We start from the raw sequence: 23,790 nt of genomic DNA, 5'->3' as shown, positions 1-23,790 counted from the left end.
TTGCGACCACATGGCCCATAGCCCACCAGGCTCCTCTGTCCATGGAATTCTCCAGGCAAGAATTCTGGAGTGGGTTGCTGTGCGCCTCCTCCGGGATCTTTCCGAATCAGGGATTGAACTCGCATCTCTTATGTTTCCTGCATTGGTAGGCAAGTTCTTTACCACCAACGCCACTTTTGCTTCCTCATCAGGGATCCTTTTCGGATTTCCCTCTTTCTCCTAGGAATGGAAAAGCAGAGGCAAGTCAGTGCCCTTGGGCTGTTCCCTCATCATCACTGTCATTCTGCTACTTAGGAAATTTCTCCTGTGACACTGAGCCAAGTTCTGGAGTGCCATGTTCCAGGTGTTAGTAGAAGATTCCAGAATGACGGGAATACTGTGTTCCTCCCCTTTGACAGGCTCCACAGGTTGACTTTATAATATTCACACTTCCCCTGTCACAATGATTTGCCAGCCACTTGGAGAAGGAAATGGCAATCCACTCCAGCACTCTTGCCTGGAAAATCCCATGGACGGAGGAACCTGATAGGCTACAGTCCATGGGGTCGCAAAGAGTTGGACATGACTGAGCGACTTCACTTTCACTTGTGATTTCTGGAAGAGCAGCAAGAATCAGAAGGGGCCCAAATTGCTCTTGAGGAGTCAAAACAGAAGGGATTTCTCCCCAGATCTCTTTTCTTTGAGGAAAACGTTATAAATTTCACTTTGGAAGCCATCTCCTCTGACTTAACAATTCTAACGAGCTTGGCTATTTTCTGTACTAGTCTGCTACCGAAAAAACCCCCGCAGAGTAGGAGGGAGGTGAGCCACTGGAGGCCAGCACAGTGATAGCGGCATGAAGTGACCACTAGTGACGCAGGTGAGGATTAAAGACTAAAGACAACCGTGGCCAGCAGCGGCCCGTGGGGCAGCAGCCGCCTCAGGAAAGGACAGATGGCCCTCCACGCCCTGCAGTTTGACTCACTTCTGTGTTACGAGCCAAACCGGTAGATTTTGTTACTAGTATGACCCTGGGTGAGCAGGAAAAAGTCATAGGAAGGTCAGCACATTCTCTTTCAGTCGATGGGCAAGGGTGCCCTCCCCTTAAGGGGACTAAATCTTGAAGGTTTGAGCCAAGTGGCAGAGTACTCTTTACTCATTTGGATAATTAGATTTTGGCCTTGTCTTAAGCATCCAATATTCTTCAGGCCCATAGAGGGCTGAGTATGACCCTCCGTGGGCCATCCTCAAGGGGTTCTTGTCCCACCAAGTACAGGCAGGGGGACAGGATCCACCCTCTCCTTGAGGGAAGGAAAGCACAGGACATGGGAGAGGAGAGGACAGCAAAGGCGACTGACTGAGTCCCAAGAGGCTTGCTGCTGCAATGGGCAGGGGCGGCGGGCAGACGCTTCCCGAAAGGTCCTCGCAGGAAGTTGCTTCCTACTGTCTCTCCTCCCCATAGACTGAAGAAGGTTCTAATCTGATGGTTAGGCTTGGCCCTTGGCTTCCTGAGGTGTCCTTTCGTTTAGTGTTTGTTTAGCTATTTTAAAACCAGAACCGGTTTACGCAGATTTGATTAGGTGGCAGAAACGCTGCCTGTACCTTTTGATGGTGGGGATTTAAAAACAAGCTTGTTTGAGAGGCAGCAGTTAAGATGGTGGGAGATTATAGCCAACGATGCGCTTGGCCAGTTTGGGGGTGGCTACCCAGAGGGTGTTTCAAAAGTTTATCACTTTAAGCAGGCAGCCCTATCTTTAGAGGGTAGGGACCAAGATAGAGCATGGATGTTATACCGAGTTCACGGGATACCATCCCCCACCCCCAGTGGAACCCTCAGTGTGGGACCCTCAGCCTAGCTGGGTGTGTGTCCCCCAGCTTGCCCTGTAATTGCCTGAGCCCAGAGCTCAGGGGTCATTTGGTGACATCACAGTCTTCTTCATCCCAAAGTGGAGGCAGCTTTTACTCAACGACCCAAGAGAGTAGTGGCAGTGCCCAGTGATCCAAAGTCACAGGACATGTCTTATGGTTTTCAGAAGCCTCTGTTTTCCTCTGCTGGCACAACAGGCCTCATCCCAGAAGCACACTTTTTAGTCCTTCTGGTAGCCTCCTGGAGCAGGTTACCGTAGCAACAGAAGGGCTGCTCCAGCCCTGTGGCCCAGCCTTGCTCACAAAGTTCCCAAGAAGGGGACCAGCCTGGCACCCCACTCTTTATCTCCCTCCTCCTCACCCTCCCCCTTTCAAAACCTCATGATGTCTTTTGCTTTCAAACCTATCTCAGGTTTTTAAACAGACTACTGTCAGGTGGGCCTGAGTGTGTTCGCAAACTCAGTTTGAACCTGCGGTACCAGCAAGAAGTAAGACCGAATGTGAAAAGCAGGTAACTGAGCCAGGTGCCTGGGAACTGGGCAGGGATGGGACCAGCTCCACCCTCTCAGACAGGTGAGACTCTGAAGCCAGGGTCCTGCCCTTAGGGCTGCCAAGACCAGCTGCACAGGTTACACACTGCACAACTCCAGGCTCTGTTTATATAGCCTATCACTGTGACACTTGTCCCCAGAGGTGAGTAATACCATAGCCTTGTTTGTCCCTGAGGTGTACTGAACTCCATCTGCTCATCCACCCAGAAGGTTGAGGTCTGGCCAGATTCCTCCAAGGAGGAATCATGCGGAGGAGCAGTAAGGCTGAGTATATAGCAGAGGCCCAATAACCCCGTGGGCTGTGTTGATCACAAGAGGATTCATTGTGCGGGGCCACCAAGCCTTGAAGGGATCTAGACCAGGAGTGAAGACAGATGGCAAGAGCCCCAGGTTTCCCTGGCCCCATGCTTCTCCTCTCCTCAGGGAATGGGCCCAGGGCACCCTCACAGACACCACTGGGAAGAGGGCCTCATTTGGGGCCCAGCTTAGGAGCCAGGAGAGCTGTAGGAATGTCCTCAGCTCTGCATGAGTTTCTAAGAACGGCTGCTCTCAGTGCCTGAGGGATGGTGGGTGTGGGAGTGAGGGACTTGGAGGCACCTCCCAATCCTCAAAGCTTGCATGCCCGACTCCAAGCCTTTCCCTGTCCAGATGGGGACACTGAGCCCAGAGAGAGTCATGTGCTTTCCCAGAGTCACACAGCAAATTAGAGTAGAGCAGGGCTTGATTTTTCTTTCTACTGAGCCCTTAGAAACTGAAGGGAGAGCGTGGCATGGGGGTGAGGTTAACTCCTGCAAATAGTAAGGTCTTGTCCTCCGAGCCCCCTAGGATGCAGCGATGCCAGTGTCACCCCCAGGGGTACTTGATGCATTCTGGGCCAGCATCCGGAGCCCAGGCCAGCCTGTCATCTTTTAACAATTGTTTTCCCCTTACCCCTCCAGCTCCCTGACTGATGGGCAGACGCTCTCCAAAGAGCCCCTAAGCCATGCTCTCAAACTCTCGACCCCAGAGAAGGTGAAAGATGCCCAGCTGAATCCTCCAGGTGAGCTGGCTGGGAGGCTGCCGGGCAGGACTGGGTGGGCGGGGCAGGGATGCAGATGTACTGGGAGTGCTGGGGGCGGGTAACAGAGCACTACGAAGCAACCCAGGTGACCCACAGGACAAAACCTGGGGGGACAGGCCAGGTAGAAACACTGATCTCCACGTCCCCAGGGACCCCACTACGTCCCTTTTCCTTCCACAGCCATTAGGGCCAAGCTTGATGGAAGGCGGTGGGAGGAAGGTTTTTCTCTTTAGCAAGCTTGGGAAGAAGAGAGGTCAGCGATGGAAAGACACCTGGGGCCTCATTCGGTGCACGTGTTGGGTACCTGGGATCTCGGCTTGGGGTTGGTAAAGGAGAAGAGCAGGCCCAGATAAACAAGGCCTTGGAGTTTCCAAGTGGGTTGAGGCAGTTTCTTGCTGGGCTAAGGGGCAGGCTGGCCGGCTGGCACTGGCAGAGTTGTTTTTGAAGCTTTGGGAGGCCACGTGCTCTTCTAATGACGTTCACTTCCAGATAATTGCACCTTGAGGGAGGCATTTACCCTGGCGAGTCATCAAAATGATAGCAACAACACGGCTTTTGTTCACTTTTATTGGCTGTACAACGATATTGTAGCAACAATGGAAGTTTAAAAAAATGGAAGTGACTGGTGCCCAGGGGAGCGGGTTGCTGCCTCCCCGGTTCTGAGATGTCCTTGGGACAGTCCATTGTTGCCATCGTGTCTCCGGTCTGTGTCAGCTGCTCGGGGAGATGAAATCCCTCAGAGGTGCTGCTTTTCTCAGAGCTTTCCCAGCTTCCTCCAGAGAAGCCAGGGTTAGGGGTAGGTCCCTGAGCGCCCCCTGGCTCCCTCGGGGGTTTGGGTGGGAGCTAGTCAGGGAGATAGCAAGTTGACTTTTAGGTGGTTGAGTATTTTGTAGGATGATCTCCAACGTGGGTACGCCTGGTGTCTTCAGACAGGGATTGTGGGTTTAGGGGTAGCAGGTGGTAGCATTTGAAGTGGCGGCTGGGGAGGCCAGTTCTAAGGGTCCCCGAATGGGGCAGTAAAAGGGGCCAGAATCAGGGACAGGAGGAAGGGGAAGAGGACTGGGGCCTTTATTCCAAGGTCTCTTCCCTCAGCTTTCCTTCTGACCTGGGTTTCCTGGGGAGAGGACAGGCCTGGTGTGAGGGCAGGGACAGGATCAGGACCTCTCTGCTCTGCCACAAACACGGTCATGGACTGGAGGCAGAAACTGGGCCCAGATCACCATGCTCCTTGTTGGTGAGGAAGCTGAGACCGAAGAGGTGGTGACGCCAGCCCAGGGCTCTGGATACCCCATTCCCCCGCTGCCTGGTGACCTGGAGACCAAATGCCACTCCCCTCACCCTGGTGGGGCTCGCAGCCACCCCTCTTCCAAGCTGGGTGTCTCGGAGTGGCCTTGGCGGGGATCTGGCCTGTAATGTGTACTTTCCTGGACTCTGCCTCTCTGCTCTTCCTCAGAGATGAAGAAAGACTAGGACCAAGGAAAGGATTGACTGATTTCTTCTTCTTCTTTTTTCTTTTATTTGACTGCTCCGGGTCTTAGTGGTGGCATGTGGAATCTAATTCCCCAACCAGGGATTGAACCCGGGCCCCCTGCAGTGGGAGCACGGAGTCTTAGTCCCTGGACCTTCAGGGAGGCCCCAGATTGACCGATTTTTGAAGGGAAGCATTAGAAAGGCACCAAGAGAGCCCAGGAGAGGGGCCAGCTGGGCCCAGGCAACTCCAGCATCTCGTCCTGGGATCCAGGGCAGCTAGCTGACTTGCTGTGTCTCACCTCTGTCAGGTCCCATTGGCTTGCTCAGGCTTGCTTTCCTGACTAGATAATTCTGTCTCCACAGTGCTCACACAGCAGCCATTAGCACCTGGGGAATGTGCACAGCAAAGCCCTGGAGCTCAGAAGTCTTGGCTGTGGGTGATGGCTTTGGTGTTTCGCAACTTGAAGGGCAGGAAGGGAGCTAAAGTGGTGCAAGCTCGGTGTCCTCAGAGCACTCGGTGCCCAAAGTGTTTCCAAGGGGGAATGAGTAATCTGCAACCCCACTGGCTGTAATCGCTTAACCTGAATTAGTACCTGGCAGCCCTGCAGCAGGAGGGCAAAGAGACTAAGCAGATTTCAAACAGGTGGGTAGGGAATCCCAGAGAGGGTCCCATCAGCGAGGGCTGGCAGCCAGGGGCCAGGCCAGAGTGAGGTGGGGGCAAGTTACCAGCTTTAACGGAGGGATGGGGAAGGAGTAGGAGTAGGGGAGGCAGCAAGTCCATTCCGATTTGCCAGGACTTCCAAAAGCTGTGGGGACAGCCCGGCTGGGGGTGCATCTGGACTCCCCATCCTTTGTTCAGGGCTAGGCTGCTGGGGACACTGAGATGGACAGGTTTCTTTCCTGCCCTCCAAGAACTCCTAGTCTGAGGGCAGACAGGCTCTGGGTGAAGGACACACTGAGGCTGAAGAAGGAAGGCGTGCTATTTAGGAATTGGGTGATCAGGGCGGACTTCCTGGATGAGGACAATTTCTAGCTGGTCTCAGACTTTTAAACTCCCCTTAGGCCTAGGCCTGAGCTGAGTGGTCTGCCCTTGGGAGTTTAGCATCTAGAGCTGGGGATTAGGAGACAGGGACAATCTGGGAGGGACTGAGGCAGCTTCTCAGCACAGTTGCCCAAGGGACCCCAGGCACAGGGTCCGAGGACAGTGCCAAGCCGACCTCATTGACTCCCACAGACCTGGCCCATGGGTCATGCTCTGCTCAACTCCATCTCATGCAGCCTCCAGGGTTTTGAAGTATTGAGGGGGAGGCTCTGGAATGCAGCTGCACTAAGGTCCAGATTCCCCACGGCTTGAGTGCCCACTGGCTGCCAGTCTGGCCCTGGGTCTTAGTTTCACAATTCCGCAGAGACTCCAAGAGGCCAGCCTCTGTGTGGAAGAGGATACTGGAGCAGCCACACATGGGGAGGGGCCTCAAACTGCCATTTCCATAAAACTGAGAAAAAGCAACTATCTGCACCAAAGCCTGTTAGGAAGAAGCTTTCAGGGGATTATGAGATGGGTTAAATACCCACACATCTGCCCTCTGTTAATAAAAGCAGCTTTTGCTAGGCTCAGTGCCGGGCTTCCTGGGTGGTGCTAGTGGTAAAGAAATCACCTACCAATGCAGGAGACTAAGAGACGCAGGTTCAAGCCCTGGGTCGGGAAGACCCCCTGGAGACTGGAATGGCAACCCACTCCAGCATTCCTGCCTGGAGAGTCCCATGGACAGAGGAGCCTGACAGGCTACAGTGCACAGGGTCGCAGAGTTGGGCACGACTGAGGCCACTTGGCACAGGCTCCGTGCTAAGGGACTGGCTTGCGTTCTCTCATCTTCTCTTGCTGGCAGCAGTAGTGTAGGTACTTCTATCGGTCACACTCGGTCGCACTTGGTAGGAAACTGAGCTCAGAGAGGTTCCATGATTTTTCTCAGAATCACATCTGGTCTTAAAGTCGAAACTGGCACAGCCCTCTTTGGGACTATTTAGGTGAGGTCTCCTCCCCTCCTGCACACCCTGGCCAGCCCCTGTCTCCTAACTGCGGAGCTGCAGCCTCTCTGGGGAGCTCTTGGAACCTTGCCTGCAGGATTCAGTGTTCACCTGAGTCTCTTCAAGTTCCCAAGGGGCTGGGAGGTCCTTGAGCTGTGCTCCCCGGGCTGGGCTCTGAGCAGCCCAGATGGCTGTTCTCCCGGGAACAGCCCCACTGTGTCAGGCTGCAGAGCTGTGGGGATTTGACCTCCATACAAAGGCAGCCTTGTGCTGAACCTAGCCATACATTTTTTCCTAGCCCTTTCTAAGTTGAGCAGGAACCCCAGCTGGAGCAATGCAATGTCAAGACCACAGGGAGGGGAGGGTGTCCAGGGGGAGCAGCTGCTGAGGATGGGGCTGGTAGAAGTGCTGGTCAGGCCTATTCCCCACACCCACTCTCCCTAGGTGACTCTCACATCCACAGGGGAGCTTTGAGCTGGAGGTCAGGAGGTTGGGAACTCAGCATGGCTTGGTTTCCAGGCCTCCCTGTCCCCACGCTCCTACCCTCCCACCCGTTTCAAGGGCAGACACGGTGTTTCTGCTGGAAAGAGCACAGGGAGCTCAGACCCTGCGGTTGGGGCAGGCAGGGCTCCTGGAGACAGTGTGAGGTAGAAGATTGGCTATCATTTCAGCCTGAAGCGAGTGTAGGGGAAGGTAAGAAGGACTTCGCAGAGGTCAGAGGAAATGGGAACACGTGGTAATCTTAACCTTACCAGTCTAAAAAAGCAGAGCCTCTGGGGATACTTGTGGAAAACTTACCTTAATGAAAATGTCCAGTTCTGCCAATTATAGGTGTGCCTGGGGCTGGATACACTGCTGTGGCCCAGGCAGGCCTTGACTTTAATCTCTTGTCAGGTCCTGAAGCCACCATGGCCTCTTTGCCTTATATATCCCCGGAGTGTCTGGCAGGGCTAAATGGGTTCCAAAGACTCTTAGCAGAGGGTCCCTGTGTGAAGGGGCATCCTCCTGGTGCTGGTCACCAGACGGGCCCTTGCAGCAGAGGCTGTGGGATCCGGTACCCTGAAGAGAGGTCTGTCCTGGCTGGGGAACAACATGGATTGATCCAGGATCAGAGTTTCCCTCCTTCTGCTTAATCCGCTTTGTTCTAAGGCCTTTCCCACAGGTTTCAGAAAACACTCTGGGTTTCTCCTCTCCACTCTTGCTCTCCTGTTTCGACCTTTCCCCGTGAATTAAGAGTGACTTTCTCTGCTGTTTAGAAGCCTTTGTTCCAGAGCCCCAGAAAACACAGCTCCCTGCCTGCTCAGTCACCCGCAGCATAAAGGGCGATTGATAAGATGCAGGACCGGTCAGGCCAAGAGGGGCTGGAGCAACATGAGAGGGAGGGAGGGAGGGGGAGGCGGGGGAACGAGGAAGGCAGTACAAAGTGCAATCTGGGCCTTGGGAAAGCCCACCCCAAGACTCAGCGGACACTCTCTGGATGTGTGCTTGAGGCTGTTGGTCTGCTGTTGGTTGCCTTCTAGAATTAGGTCTGTTGTGGCTCTTGGGTGCCTAACTGGGTGACAGGGACCTTGATTGGATCCTGGCCATGTTTTGGCTATGATGACAGCAGTGAGCTTGGCTGGGCACAGGGCAGACCTATGCCCCCGTTGAGTTTCAAGGCAAGGAGATAGGGACAACTATAAGGGCCTGGCAGCCCATTCTGATTTCTTACATCTCTGCTATCCTCCAAGAACTCACTCCTGGGAGGCAGGCTGAGAGGTACCACAGCAGCCCTGAGCCCCTTCATGACCTCTCCCTCCTGCTCACTTCTGAGCAGGTCACTTTGTGGCAGAGGGTCGGGGGACCCAGGCACCACTCTTCTCTTCCCCAAGGGAACAGACCATGGACCCCCAAAGCCTAAACCTCATTCACTAACCAGCCCCCTAGCTCCTGAGCTGATGCCTTGTCCCAGTTCTGCCCCTAATGTGCTGTGACATTGCCGTTCTTGCCCACTCTGAGACTCCGTTCCTTCTCCTTCTGCGTACTGTGTGTAGGAATGCCCTGCCTCCACTTCTCAAGGATGCCCTCCCCTTCCTCCCAACCCTGAGGTCTCAGTCGATATCCCTGCTGGGCAATGTATGTGTAGTTTTATTTATTCTTTTGGCAAACATTTATTGCAAGTCCAACACTTGCATCAGAAGTTCAGAGTCTAGTCAGAAAGGCCAGAGCTATTTCTTGAGCAGCCAAAATGTGCTAAGCTTTTTAACAATATTACTTTGATGCAAATCTTTTCATTTTTATATATGTATTTTTATATGCACTTTTATTTGCTCCTCTTTTTAACTGGAAGTTATATTGTGAATATCTCCTTGCATTATTAAATGTGTTTTAAATACTTTGTTTTGATGACTGCTTATGAATCCATGATATGGCTATGCTCTATCGAATTTAGCCAGTCCCCTATTATATCGATTGACACTTTCGCATGACACAGTGCTCTTTCCACAGTACAAGGGCCAACTCTTGTCTGTCTATTTATTACAAATCTTTGCTACTTCATGTTCTTTGATTTCAGGAGAAACCCAGGTACATAGGAAGGTAGGTGAGTTCAGATGGCTTTAGTGGATGAAGGTTACCGTGAGGACAGGCAAGGAAGAAAGGAAGCTTAGAAAGTGGCTATGTGGGGGTGGGCGTGGCAAGAAATAGACTCCATGGTTCCCTGCTCCAGCGGCAACCACCACTGCTCAAACCTAGCCTCTCTGCCTGGCTGAAGCCACCCGCTTCTCTCTGCTCCCTAAACCGTGCTCCAACTCCTTCCACCCCATGATCTCTGCAGGAGGGACCCACAAGGAGCATTCCTACAGGGCCCTGCACAGTGACCTCATGGCCCCCATGCAGGTGTGTGGGGTTCTGGTCGCATCACTGTGGCCAGGGGAGTGGGGCCGACGTCTAAGAGTCAGTGCTTCATAGGCAAGGGACCCTTCTGACTGCTCTGCCCACCTCACTGACAGCTAAGACTGACAGCTAAGACTGGATCTTCCAACATGCTGTCCAGAGATTTCTCCTCTGACAGAGATGAGATTGGGAGAGGAAATGGTGTGAGCAAAGGCCCAGAGATGGGGATGCATGGGTATGAGAAGACAGAACGTGAGAAGGGAGGACAGATGAGACACCTCAGGCAGGGGGACTCATCTACCTTCCTTCCCATCCGCTCCTAAGCCGAAGGCCGCAGAGCTATGGTGGACTCAGGAGGACACTGAGCAAGGCTGGGTCTTGCCAGCCCTACCTAGGGGCGCTCAGGACAGAGGTTCAGCCTGGCACGGGCTGCTGGAGCAGGCACCTGCTCTGGGGGCCCACCTCTCTCTATACCTGGGCAACAATGTGTCCTGCACCACCCTCAGGCCACCTGGGGAGAAGGGAGGTGGGGAGGGAGGGGCAGGCCTGGGTGCCCTGGATACACAGTCATTCGGTCCAGTCCTCTGGGATCGGTATGGGACAGAGGCTGACTCCTGCTTCCCTGAAGGCCCCCTGACCTCTGCTCAGAGCCAGGCTTCTGTGATCAGGACCCAGGGAGGAGTCAGACCTGCCTTGGAGAGCCACTAGCCTGATGGGAGAGGCAGATCCGACCAGGACTCGGCCCGCAGTGAGGCTTGGGCACTGAAGTCCTCAGTGAGGGGGTTGCCCTTGGGGCCTGAAGGGCGGGAGAGGGCGATGTGATGGAAGAAGGGTGTTCAAGGCAGAGTCACAGCCTGGGCAAAGGCACAGGGTGGCCAGGAATGCAGAGCTCTGGGAGCAGCTCAGGCTGGCCATGTCAAGGTGGCAAAGGCTGGCAAGCCCTTCTGGGGAGGGCCTTCCTTAGAGACCACGGTAAGGGCATCACCCTGTGGTCAAGGGGAGATATGGGAGGCTTTGAGCAGGTCAGATATGGGTTAAGAAGGGTGGTTCTGGGAAACTCTGGAACGTAGGGAAGTGGAAGTGGCCAGAGATCATGACTGCTGAAGGTCACTGAGCCTGAGCTTGAGCACAGGACTTGGGGAGGCGACAGGACGGTCTGTTCCCAGGGGAGGTGTGGGTGCTGGGGTCAGCCTGGAACCCTACTGCAACCCCAGCGTGGGTTTGGGAGTCAGACCGTGGGTGGGGATCCCTGCTCTGCCAGCTGTGGCTTAGCCTTTCTGAGCGTCGTAGAGTGAGCGATGGCACAATATGGAAGGTGGTTCAGTGTGAGGTCACACAACCAGATGGCACGCAGCCCACCTGGCACAGGAAGGTGCTCAGTAAACAGGAGCTGTGATCATTTTAACTCCTTCATGGGAAGGACAATGATCCGGGAGGCCGGGGCAGGGTAGACCCCTTCCCACCGAAGTCTGCCCTTCTGGTGGTCTGGGGGTTCCGACAGCTGAGCCTGTGTGGTGAACGTAAAGAGAGGGCCAGGCCGGAGCCACGCTGCCCGGTCACACTTCCTGAAGGGCATGGTTCCACCAGGGGCCAGGGCTCTCATCCCTGTCACAAAACAACCAGGCTAAGAGGAGACTGAACTCACAGACCAACTGCCTTTCCTTCCCTTGTCTGTTCCTTCTTTTCTTCTTCTAAGCAGGAGGAGAGACAACTTATTCCTGAATCATAGGCACCATGGGTAAAAAGAGAGGTGTGTGTGTGTTAGTTGCTTCAGTCGTGTCTGACTCTTTGGACCCCATGGACTGCAGCCTGCCAGGCTCCTCTGTCCATGGGATTCTCCAGGCAAGAATACTGGAGTGGGTTGCCATTTCCTCCTCCAGGGGATCTTTCCAACCCAGGGATCCAACCAAGGTCTCCTGCATTGCAGGCAGATTCTTTACCATCTGAGCTGAAAAAAAAACAAAAACAAAAAACCCAGTGCAGCAAAAAGACAGAACCATGTAGTCTGTGGGAGAAAAGAAACCAGATAAAGGAACTCTATCCAAAATAGCCATCGAAATTTAAGTGCTTTTTTCTTCAGATGCAGTAAACCCACTTCTAGAAATCCATCCTTAGGAAAGCCTAGAACAGGGCTGAAAGCTGGAAATCATTTGAGTATCTTTCAGTGGGGAGGCTGTTATGATATGTACATTATGTTATGAAATTGATATGGCCAATGGCATAATATGTAGCCACACACACACAATGAGGGAGAGAAAGAGAGATTTTTTTTAAGTTAAAATCTTTTGTTTTACTAGATTTTTAAAATTTAATATTAATTTATTTGGCTGCACTGGGTCTTAGTTGCAGCCCTTGGGATATTTCATTGTGATAGACGGACTCCCTAGCTGTGGCTCGCCAGATTAGTTGCTCTGCAGTACATGGGATCTTAGTTCCCTGACCAATGATTGATCCCATATCCTCTGCATTGCAAAGCAGATTCTTAACCACTAGACCACCAGGGAAGTCCTGAGAGATAGATATTAATGCCACAAAAGCTAAAGATGGGTGATTTGGATAATGATAATGTTTGATTGGGTCCATATAACATTTTTTTAAAGTGTGAGCAACATTAAAAAAAATCAAGTGATCGTACTTAAACACCCAGATTTCAGGTAGCTCTTGGTTTCCATTCCTCCTGGGCACCAGATCCTAGAGCCAAGGAGCAGCTGCCCCCTTTAGAGGCTTGTATCCCCCTGCCAGTCTCTGCTACTCCCTGTTACCTCCCTGGCCCTGAGTCCGGGGTCGGGACAATGGTCCCTGCCCTTGTATTACAGCGTCCCTTAGCGAAATATTGCACTATTCTCTGTCTTTGTCAAAAACAGAGAAACAAAAGGCGGACTACAGGAGCCACGTGTCTCAAAGAAAATGAGAGGGAGCCTATTTCTTTGTGAAAAGCAAGACTGCTTCTGAGTTTCACTTGCAAATCCTGGGGCAATTCATTTATTTATTGTTTAGTATTATACATTATTTATTATTGATGTTGATACATTACCTACCTGCCCCCATGGGGTCGTACAGAGTCGGACACGACTGAAGCGACTTAGCAGCAGCAGCAGCACTCTTGATTAATACAATAGTAACATGATTCTTTTTTCCCCCTTTGGTTAAAAAGACAACAGCCACAAAATTAAAACGAATTCCTTGTGCATATATTTGTATACACAGTGCGTGCGTGCGTGCTAAGTCACTTCAGTCGTGTCCGACTCTGTGTGACCCCATGGACTGCAGCTGCCAGGCTCCTCTATCCATGGGATTCTCCAGGCAAGAATACTGGAGTGGGTTGCCATTCTCTTCTCCAGGGGGATCTTCCCAACCCCGGGTCGAACCCATGTCTCTTAGGTCTCCTGCATTGGGAGGTGGGTTCTTTACCACTAGCATCAGCTAGGAAGCCCCTGTATACGTGGACACACACCAAATGACAACAGTGATTACCTAGACTTAAGGAAGACCTATCCATTTTTACATTATGTACTTCTAATGTTTCCTGTTTCTTAGAACAAACATATAGTTTTGTAATTTTTTTAAAAAAAAGGTTATACTTAAAAAGTGATAAGTGAAAACTCTTGGCTGAGGGAAGCTTTCACAAGCGGTTGTAAGACTTATCTCTCATTATCTCGGCAAGCCTGGGGGAGCAGGTAAATGTAGTGGAACCTAAGCAACTAGAACACCCACAGGAAAACACACCTTTTCTGTCCTAAGCACCAGGAAGAACCTGTACTAGGGACGGGAAGACAGCTGCCAGCTACTGGAAAGTGACTGCCAGACACTGGGCACTCTGGTTGGCCTACCTTACAGAATTCTCTTGCCAATTTGAGGGGTGGTGTTAGCATTCTTCCTCCTTTTTTTTTTTTTCCTGGCTGCATCTCATGTCTTGTGGGATTCTTGACCAGGGATCAAACCAGGGCCCTTGGCAATGAAAGTGCAGAGTCCTAACCACTAGACCACCAGGGAATTTCATTTCCTCCCATCCTTCCATTTTTAAAAGCGGTTTTATTCAGGTGTACATTATATGCCATTGAAGTTGCCCTTTGTAAATGCAATGATTTTTCACTTTTTCAATGAAAAGAAGTCACCTTTTCAATGATTTTTAGCAAATTTGCAAATGTACCAGCTTCATTGAAATTCAAGTTTTAGAACATTTCCATCACCCCAAAAAGACCTTGATGCAAATTTGTGGTCACTCCTCATTCCCAAGTCCCACTCATCTGCTTTCTACCACTCATCTGCTTTCTATCATTTCCACCTTTTCTGGACATATCATATAAATGAAATCAGACAATATGCGGTCCTTTTGGCTTCTTTCGCCAGATATGTTTTGAGTTTCATTCATGGTGTTGCCTGTATCAGCACTTTGTTCCTTTGTAGAGCCAAATAGTGTTCTCCTGTATGGAGAGGCCATAGTTCACTCACCAGTTGATGGACATTTGTTGTTTCTACCTCTTGACTGCTGTAACTCATGCTGCTGTGAATGTTCCTGTACAAGTCTTTGTGGGGTATGTGCTTCTGGGTTGTATAGTAGATTTACGTTTAACTTTTTAAGAAGCTGCCTAACTGTCTACCAACATGGCTGCACCATTTTATATTCCTCCCACCTGTAAGAGGCTCTGGTCTCTCTTGCCAGCCCTTTGCACTTGAAGAGTATCCAAATGGAGCTGGGAGGAGAAAGACTTGCCAAAGTCACGCAACAGGGAGTGGCAGAACGGAATTTGAACCCAGGTTGACCTGACTCTACAGGCTGTGTCTTTACCCTGGTCTGCTCATGTGAGCGGACTTGCACAAAGTGCAGGGGTGGAGACGGTAAAAAGGTTGATCTCTGGGGTCTGCCAGGCTAGGGTTCCAGGAAGAAGAACCTGGAAGAAGGGACTTGGAGAAGTCTAAGAAGCAATTGGAGAGGCCTCCTCAGCAGGCGCTGACTCAAACCTCCACTAGGGGGGGTGGGGATCCAGCAGCGGCTGGTGATGGGCCTCTGTCAGAGAAGGCAGCCATGGATGCCAGCCAGCCTGGTCTTGACCTTCAACAGTACACAGTGCCTGGCACTGGGTGACCTTCTCTCTGCCACAGCCTGCAGTTCCAAGCAGCCATGCCCCTGCCCTAGACATTCTGTTTTCCTATTTGGGCCTGGGTATGTCCCCTTTTAACGGCTTCTCTGATGGTGCAGTGGGTAAAGAATCCATCTGCAGTGCAGGAGACACAGGAGATGCGGGTTCAATCCCTGGGTCAGGAAGGTTGCCTGGAGGAGGAAATGCCAACCCACTCCAGTATTCTTTCCTGGAGAATTCCATGCACAAAGGAGCCTGGCAGGCTACAGCCCAAAGGGTCCCAAAGATTCAGACGCGATGGAGCAACTAAGCACGCACGCCCCCTTCTCCCCGATCCTTGGTCTCCATGGGAGGAAGGATGGGCTCTAATGTCCCAGCCCCAGGGCCTCCACCTCTTTCTGCCAACTTCAGGGTTCGCATGAAACCCTAGAGTATTGAAGGAAGAGACAAGGTCCATCTGCTGGCTGCCTCAGAAGCGTCTGTCATACAGCTCACTGTTGGTCTTGCCTCAAGATGGATGTCCAAGGAAGTGGGACCTCTCCATCTCACAGCGGGTTGGCCAGCAGGTGGCACAGTAGCCCCTGTGGTCCTCACTCCCTCACCCATGACTCACCTTCCTAGAATGACTGCTCTGGCCCCAGAAGGCAGCCCCATGGACAAGTGTCTAGACCACCCATTCCCTTTGCAAATGATCTGGGAAAAGGGAGGAAGAACAAGGTGTGCATTTATTAGGCACCAACTACATGCGGAAGCTCTTTCATTCTTTTGACCCTCGTAACATCCCTGAGAACTAAATCCTCAGCTTTCCCCTGAGAAAACAGACTCAGAGTACAAATAGCTCACCCCACATCTCACGGACTAGATGGTAAAGCTCTGTTTCATCTATTGCACTCAGTAAACTTAACGGGTAGATGGTGCCTGGGAGAGTGTCAGGCATGCCTTTCCCACTGTGTGACATGGGGAAAATGACTGAGCCTCGCTGAGCTGCAGCTGCCCTATCTGTAAAAGGGGGCTACCAGACCCATGTTGTGCAGATGAGATTAGATCCCCACTTGAGGGTTTCGCATGGGGCCTGGTCCTGGCAGGGATAAGCAAAGAGATGGTTAGATGATTTCATGGGACTGGGAAATTTTCCAGGCTAGTGATCAGAGCCTGCTGGTTTCCAGTCTCCTCTAGCCCCCTGGAAGTGTTGCTGTTTTTGATGTTTTGGTATTCTGCCATTTGGGTCTGTCCCCAACCGCTTCTCAGGAGACAGAGGAAGGGTAGAAACCCCAGAGGATCTGAGAGTCCTGCTCTTCTAACCCCCACATCCACTGCTGACTGCCCAGCCTCAGGGGGCAAATTCCAGCTGGCATGATGGACCTTAGCAGAAAAATGTCTAGGGTCCCCAAGGCCTCCTGCCCTCCCTCTTCACTGCTGCCTCCCTAGAGCTTTGCCCATCCTTCAAGGCCGTCAGGCGTCCCCCTCTAGGCAGCCTCCTCGCGAGTGTGCCAGCCCTCGTGGCTCAGTGCTCAAGGCATTGTGGGAACCAGAGGCCTGGGCACTCTGCCCAGGAAAGGAGCAGGGGTCCCCTGGGGACAAGCCCTGGCTGGCACGATGCAAGCTGTGGTCTCCCTGCAGAGGAGGCGCTATGGACGACTCGGGCCGACGGGCGCGTCCGCCTACGCATAGACCCCATCTGCTCGCAGACGCCCCGCACTATTCATCAGATGTTCTCCGCGACTCTGGACAAGTATGGGGACCTCAGTGCTATGGGCTTCAAGCGGCAGGGCACGTGGGAACACATCTCCTACACCCAGTACTATCTGCTGGCCCGCAAAGCCGCCAAGGGCTTCCTGAAGGTGAGGAAGCCACCCAAGGCCTGACCTCTCCGCTCCCCAGCCCTGCCCTCAGTTCTGGCCTTCACAGACTTCCTTCCGATACCCCACTGGGCAAGCCCTTAGACAGGATCACTGTAAAACCATCCCGTTCGTTGAGCTAATGGTCCACTCTGGCCTGGGGCTGAGGGTTTACCTTCATTGGACCCTTACTATGTGGCAGGATGTGGCACGAGCTTCTCATTTGTCGTCCCGCTCGAGGGGGGCTGGGAAGCCTGGTGCACTGGGCTGAGGGGTGGGCTCCCTGGGAAGGCCTGGGAGGGTTAGCAAGGGCTGTTGAGTGGCTGGTCCCCCAGGGCACACTCTGACCCTGGGAGGTGGTCCCTGAGGTGGGCCGGCAGAGTCCCCTGCTGTCTGGAAGGGGGGTTTGGTGAGAATGAGAGGCCCCTTTCCTGCTGGTTGACCCGGCCTGTCTACCTTTGGCCTGGAGCTCGGCCTGGAGCGGGCCCACAGTGTGGCCATCCTCGCCTTCAACTCCCCGGAGTGGTTCTTCTCAGCAGTGGGCGCAGTCTTCGCAGGGTGAGTGGCTGAGGGAGGGGCAGAGTCTCCAGTGGGTTGGAGGGAGGCAGAGAGTGAAGAGAGGGTCGTTATCTCTTTTTAGGGGCCCCCAACCCCTCCCCAACATCCCATCTCTTCCCTGGGGCCCTCTCCAGACCTGCTTTTGTCCCCTTCTGCCCAGGGCAGCTGTGTTGAGCTGCCTGGCCAGCCATGGGAGCTCTCTGGGGCCAGGGGCTGTGGGTGTGTTGGGCAGGGGTCGGGGCTGAGGGGGTGGGCTGCTGTACCCGCCCAGACACGCATCCTCCTGGGTCTCTGACAGTGGCATCATCACCGGCATCTACACGACCAGCTCCCCTGAGGCCTGCCAGTATATCGCCTATGACTGCCGCGCCAACATCATCGTGGTCGACACACAGAAGCAGCTGGAAAAGATCCTGAAGGTTTGGGGGAAAGGGGGAAGCAGCCACGGGGGTCAGGCTAGGCATCCTCACAGACCTCCACCTTCCCTGCCAGAGTCACCCACCATCCTCAACAGCAACCCTCCCCGGGACATGCACACATCAGCACAGCAGGGCAATGGCCACTGACTCATTTGTCGGGTCTGAAAACTGAGGCCCAGGAAGCTCAAGGAACATACCCCTCATCCCCCTCAGCCAGCCCATGGCCCTCCATGGTTTTCCCTTCAGGGAAGGGTTGAGTGCCCTGAGGGTGGTTCAGGGCACTGACACGTGAGCACTCACGTCCGAGTCTTGGTGGGGAATGGGGGTACAGGCTGCCACAGGGTGGGGCTTGGGCCAAGCCAGAGCAAGTGCTGCAGCGTCTCCTAGAGACCCTAGGGCACAGTAGGAGCTCAAAAGTGCCTCTTGGGGCAGCTGGCACCTTTCTGGAGCACTGATGCCTCCTGGTCCATTTAAGGCCCCTTCCTGACTGACCCTGTCACATAAGCACCATGCTGGCATTCGGTGGCCTGAGGACACCTTTGTGCCCCAGCTGTACTCAACAGCCTGCAAGGCCCTCCGTGGCTCCTGGCATCTCAGAGAGGCTTCCTCCGGGTTGACTTGGCCCTGGTTCTGGAGCTGTCACCTGGACCTCAGTGCCCCCCTGCACCTGAGGCCAGGAGAAGTGGTCTCCAACCTCCTGGGACAGTGGGACCTGGAGCCCCGGACTGGTCAGATTAGATGGCCTCCCTCAGCTCAAGTGGAGAAGGCCTTTTCTGTCTCCACTCCTTTGAACCCCGTGTTTCCAGGGTTCCCTCATTGTGGATGCCTCTGTTCTATCTGACTCGGATCAATGCTTGAGTTGGGGAGAGGAGGTCTGGGTGCAGAGGAGGGGGTCTGGAGTGAACTGCTCTGAGAGGCTGTGGTGAACCTGGGCCGTGCTTAGCACCCCCTTCCTTGCCCTCCCCAGGCACTCAGGCCCTTCACTTAACAGAATGTCCCAAGTCACTTCAGTTGTGTCCGACTCTCTGCGACACTATGGATTGTAGCCTGCTGGGCTCCTCTGTCCACGGGAATTCTCCAGGCCAGAATACTAGAGTGGGTAGCCTTTCCCTTTTCCGGGGGATCTTCCCAACCCAGGAATCGAACCGGGATCTCCTGCGTTGCAGGCGGATTCTTTACCAGCTGAGCCACAAGGGAAGCCCTCACTTAATAGAAAGGTGACAAATATTTAGAGAATAGTGCACAGCAGGGGTGTCCCAGGCCCCTAGGACTCAGTGGGTCCCTGATTCACTCAGGTTTAGATTCTTCGTAGATGCCAGAGGCCCCTGACCCAAGTTTCCCCCAAGGCCAGCTTTCCCGGAGACCCTAGTGTTTAAGATTCCTTGAGAACCAAGCTGGCAGGAGCCTCAGCTGCTAAGTAGCGACGGTTAATTCACCTCCTCAGCCTTGCCCGAGGGAGTCACATGCCCCTCCACGTGGGCACTCAGATTGGGGAGGGTGGTAGAGCCATAAAAACGCCCCATAGGGGTTTCCCTGGTGGCCCAGTGGTTAAGACTCCACGCTTCCAGTGCAGGGGGCGCAGGTTTGATCTTTGGTTGAGGAACTAAGACCTCACATGCTGCATGGCCAAAAAAAGAATTTTTTGAATTAAAAAAGCCCCCCCAATAGATTTTGCACCCCCCTCAGGGAGACAACCCCCTCTGCATAGATGGTTGATCTGATCCAAATGCCCTTCCCCTGCCCCATTTACCACTGAAGAAACTGAGGCCCAGGCTTATTGAATCAGAAATGTCCGCCCTAGGTAATCGCTTAAAATTTGTGTTCTGGAACTTTCCAGACAAACATAAGTAGAGAGAAGAGTATAGTGGACCTTCATAGAGTGATCATCCAGATTTAATAATCATCAGTGGTTTTTCATCACACCCATCAGTAGGAAGTATTTGAAGGCAAATCTCTGATATCACAGCATTTTACCCCCTAAATAGCTCAATATTTATAAAATATAAAACAGTTTCTTCATCACAGCAACTTTATCACCTTTATTTACACTAGTCAAAGAATTCTTTCCTATCATCTAATACCGACAATGTGTTTTTCCAGGCAATTCGTTTGAATCAAGATCTAAACCAGGCCCATGTGTTGCATTTGGTGGTGTCTCTTAAGAGTCTTTTAATTCAAAACAGAGCCCCCACCTTTTGTCCTGTACCATAGACCAGTGCAGTCCAGGACCAGTCACATCACCTGGGAACTTAGTTTCAGAACCCACCCAGACCTATGGATTCTAAACAACAGGGTGTGGGGCCCACGCCTCCTGGTGATTCTGACACAGGCTCAAGTGGAGAGCCTCTGTCATAGACATGCTGCAGAAACTAGGTCAGCCGTCCTGAGCTGTTGTGTAGCTTGTCCCTGTAACCTCCACACTTCCTGTTAGATCACAAGCGTTGATGCCCTTCAGATTAGATGCTAATTGGCAAAAACACCACATAGGTGGTGCTGTGTACTTCCCATTGCACAGCTTCAAGAGGCACGTGATGTCGGGTAGTACTACTTATACTGACGCTGAGCTTCATTGCCTGGATTCGGGGGGCCACCTGATCATCCACTGCGACGTTCCCCATCACTCTCTACTGATGAACTTTGCCTGAATTAATTATTATTGAATACATGAGCCATGGGAAAACACTGGTTTTCTAATTCATCAGCTAGGATTCTTTTCCAAAGAAAGAACTTTCTTTCATCACCTGGGGCTCTTTGCTACCTGAAACACCCTGTTTGTACAAAGTAAATGTGGTAGATAAAAAACTGGCCTATGTTGGTGACTGTTCCATGCATAGTTGAATGAATGGGCATTCTTCAGTTTGTTGGGTAGAATAAAACTTCTAGAAATGTTAATAATGTCAACTTGATTGATATGTTGTTTAACTCATCTATATCCCTGTTAATTTTCTATCTGTTCTATTGCTGACAAATACTGTGGGTTGAAATCTCAGTTATTATTGTGGATTATTTATTTATCCTTTTAAATCTGGTTTTGCTTTGTGTATTATGAAACTCTATCGTGTATGCACATAGTTATGTTGTTATGTCATCTGGATGACTTAACCCCTCTATCATTAAGAAATGTCCCTCTTTACCTCTGAGAACCATTCTTCCAAAGCTACTTTGTCTTATATTAATATAGCCACTGCAGATTTCTTCTGATCAGTGTTTGCATGGTATATATTTTTGCATTGTTTCTCTTTTAACCCACATATGTCCTTATATTTAAAGCAAGTCTCTTTAGACAGCATATAGTTGAGTTATACTTTTTATCTAGTCAGACAAAATTGTCTATAAAACTACCACTTGGTTCTTTCCTATTTGTTCTTTGATCCCATCCATCCCTTGATCCTTTTCTCCTCTCTCACTATTTCTTTTGATTGGAGTTTTTTGTTTTTGTTTTATTTTTGAGTATTCCATTCTATGGGTTTCCCTGGTGGCTCAAAATTCTTCAAGCCAGGCTTCAACAGTACGTGAACCATGAACTTCCAGATGTTCAAGCTGGATTTAGAAAAGGCAAAGGAACCAGAGATCAAATTATTAACATCTGTTGGATCATGGAAAAAGCAGGAGAGTTCCAGAAAAACATCTACTTCTGCTTTATTGACTATGTCAAAGCCTTTGACTGTGTGGATCACAATCAACTGTGGAAAATTCTGAAAGAGATGGGAATACCAGACCACTGACCTGCCTCTTGAGAAACCTGTATGCAGGTCAGGAAGCAGCAGTTAGAACTGGACATGGAACAACAGACTGGTTCCAAACTGGGAAAGGAGTACGTCAAGGCTGTATATTGTCACCCTGCTTATTTAACTTCTATGCAGAGTACATCATGAGAAATGCTGGGCTGGAGGAAGCACAAGCTGGAATCAAGATTGATGGGAGAAGTATCAATCACCTCAGATATGCAGATGACACCACCCTTATGGCAGAAAGTGAGGAGGAACTAAAAAGCCTCTTGATGAAAGTGAAAGAGGAGAGTGAAAAAGTTGGCTTAAAATTCAGCATTCAGAAAACTAACATCATGGCATCTGGTCCTATCACTTCATGGCAAAAAATGGGGAAACAGTGAACACAGTGAGAGATTTTATTTTTCTGGGCTCCAAAATCACTGCAGATGGTGATTGCGGCCATGAAGTTAAAAGACACTTGCTCCTTGAAAGAAAAGTTATGACCAACCTAGACAGCATACTAAAAAGCCGAGAGATTACTTTGCCAACAAAGGTCCATTTGGTCATGTATGGATGTGAGAGTTGGACTATAAAGAAAACTGAGCACTGAAGAACTGATGCTTTTGAACTGTGGTATTGGAGAAGACTCTTGAGAGTCCCTTGGACTGCAAGGAGAGCCAACCAGTCCATCCTAAGGGAGATCAGTCCTGAATATTCACTGGAAGGACTGATGCTGAAGCTGAAACTCCAATACTTTGGCCATCTGATATGAAGAGCTGACTCATTTGAAGAGACCCTGATACTGGGAAAGATTGAGGGCAGGAGGAGAAGGGGATGACAGAGGATGAGATGGTTGGATGGCATCACCAACTCGATGGACATGAGTCTGAGTAAACTCTGGGAGTTGGTGATGGACAGGGAGGCCTGGCGTGCTGCAGTCCATGGGGCTGCAAAGAGTCTGACACAACTGAATGACTGGCGGCTCAGATGATAAAGAATTTGCCTGCAATGCAACAGATGTGGGTTCAATCCCTGGGTGGGGAAGATCCCCTGGAGAAGGGAATGGCAACCCACTCCAGCATTCTTTTCAGAAAAATTCCATGGACAGAGGAGCCTGGTGGGCTATAGTCTATGGGATCATAAAGAATGGGACATGACTGAGTGGCTGACACTTTCCTTTTCATTCCATTCTATCTACTGGCTTCTCAGCTCTCCCTCTAGTGTTTGCTCTAGGGCTTACAATATGCACCTTTAACTCACCACAGTCTACTTTCAAATACGATTAGAATGTAATATTGTACTACTTTGCATGTAACATATGAATCTTACGACAGTGTACTTGCATCCCTTTTCCATACTTTGTGCTATCGTCATTCATGCTTAATTTCTGCGTAAGTTATAACTCCTGCAATGTAGTATTTTATTTACTTACTTATTTATTTATTTGGCTATGTCAGATCTTGTCAGATCACATGGACCACAGCCATGCCGTGTGGGGCCACGCAAGACGGACGGGTCATGGTGGAGAGGCCTGACAGAGCGTGGTCCACTGGAGAAGGGAATGGCAAAGCACTTCAGTATTCTTGCCTTGAGAACCCCATGAACAGTATGAAAAAGCAAAATGATAGGATACTGAAAGAGGAACTCCCCAGGTCGGTAAGTGCCCAATATGCTACTGGAGATCAGTGGAGAAATAACTCCAGAAAGAATGAAGGGATGGAGCCAAAGCAAAAACAATACCCAGCTGTGGATGTGACTGGTGATAGAAGCAAGGTCCAATGCTGTAAAGAGCAATATTGCATAGGAACCTGGAATGTCAGGTCCATGAATCAAGGCAAATTGGAAGAGGTCAAACAGGAGATGGCAGAATGAATGTCGACATTCTAGGAATCAGCAAACTAAAATGGACCGGAATGGGTGAATTTAACTCAGATGATCATTATATCTCCTACTGTGGGCAGGAATCCCTCAGAAGAAATGGAGTAGCCATCATGGTCAACAAAAGAGTCCGAAATGCAGTATTTGGATGCAATCTCAAAAACAACAGAAGGATCTCTGTTGGTTTCCAAGGCAAACCATTCAATACCACAGTAATCCAAGCCTATGCCCCAACCAGTAACCCTGAAAAAGCTGAAGTTGAACGGTTCTATGAAGACCTACAAGACCTTTTAGAACTAACATCCAAAAAAGATGTCCTTTTCATTATAGGGGACTGGAATGCAAAAGTAGGAAGTCAAGAAACACCTGGAGTAACAGGCAAATTGCCCTTGGAGTACGGAATGAAGCAGGGCAGAGGCTAATAGACTTTTGCCAAGAGAACGCACTGGTCATAGCAAACACCCTCTCCAACAACACAAGA

The 23,790-nt window shown here is 51.2% G+C and overlaps 1 protein-coding gene across 1 annotated transcript in view; it reads left to right on the top strand.

Moving 5' to 3' along the window:
- Nucleotides 1-23,790, top strand: part of ACSBG1 (acyl-CoA synthetase bubblegum family member 1) — a 46,009-nt gene that overhangs the window by 1,100 nt on the left and 21,119 nt on the right. Inside the window, exons 2-6 of the mRNA XM_052659474.1 lie at nucleotides 2,258-2,356; nucleotides 3,335-3,435; nucleotides 16,527-16,747; nucleotides 17,214-17,302; nucleotides 17,601-17,721. Coding sequence (XP_052515434.1) covers nucleotides 2,258-2,356; nucleotides 3,335-3,435; nucleotides 16,527-16,747; nucleotides 17,214-17,302; nucleotides 17,601-17,721 — 631 coding nt within the window. The remainder of the gene's footprint in view (nucleotides 1-2,257; nucleotides 2,357-3,334; nucleotides 3,436-16,526; nucleotides 16,748-17,213; nucleotides 17,303-17,600; nucleotides 17,722-23,790) is intronic.

This window comes from Budorcas taxicolor, chromosome 21 (genome assembly GCF_023091745.1).
Source record: "Budorcas taxicolor isolate Tak-1 chromosome 21, Takin1.1, whole genome shotgun sequence".
Classification (NCBI taxonomy): Eukaryota; Metazoa; Chordata; class Mammalia; order Artiodactyla; family Bovidae; genus Budorcas; species Budorcas taxicolor.
Note: the sequence above shows the minus strand (reverse complement) of the source record. Positions and strands in the feature narration are given on the sequence as shown.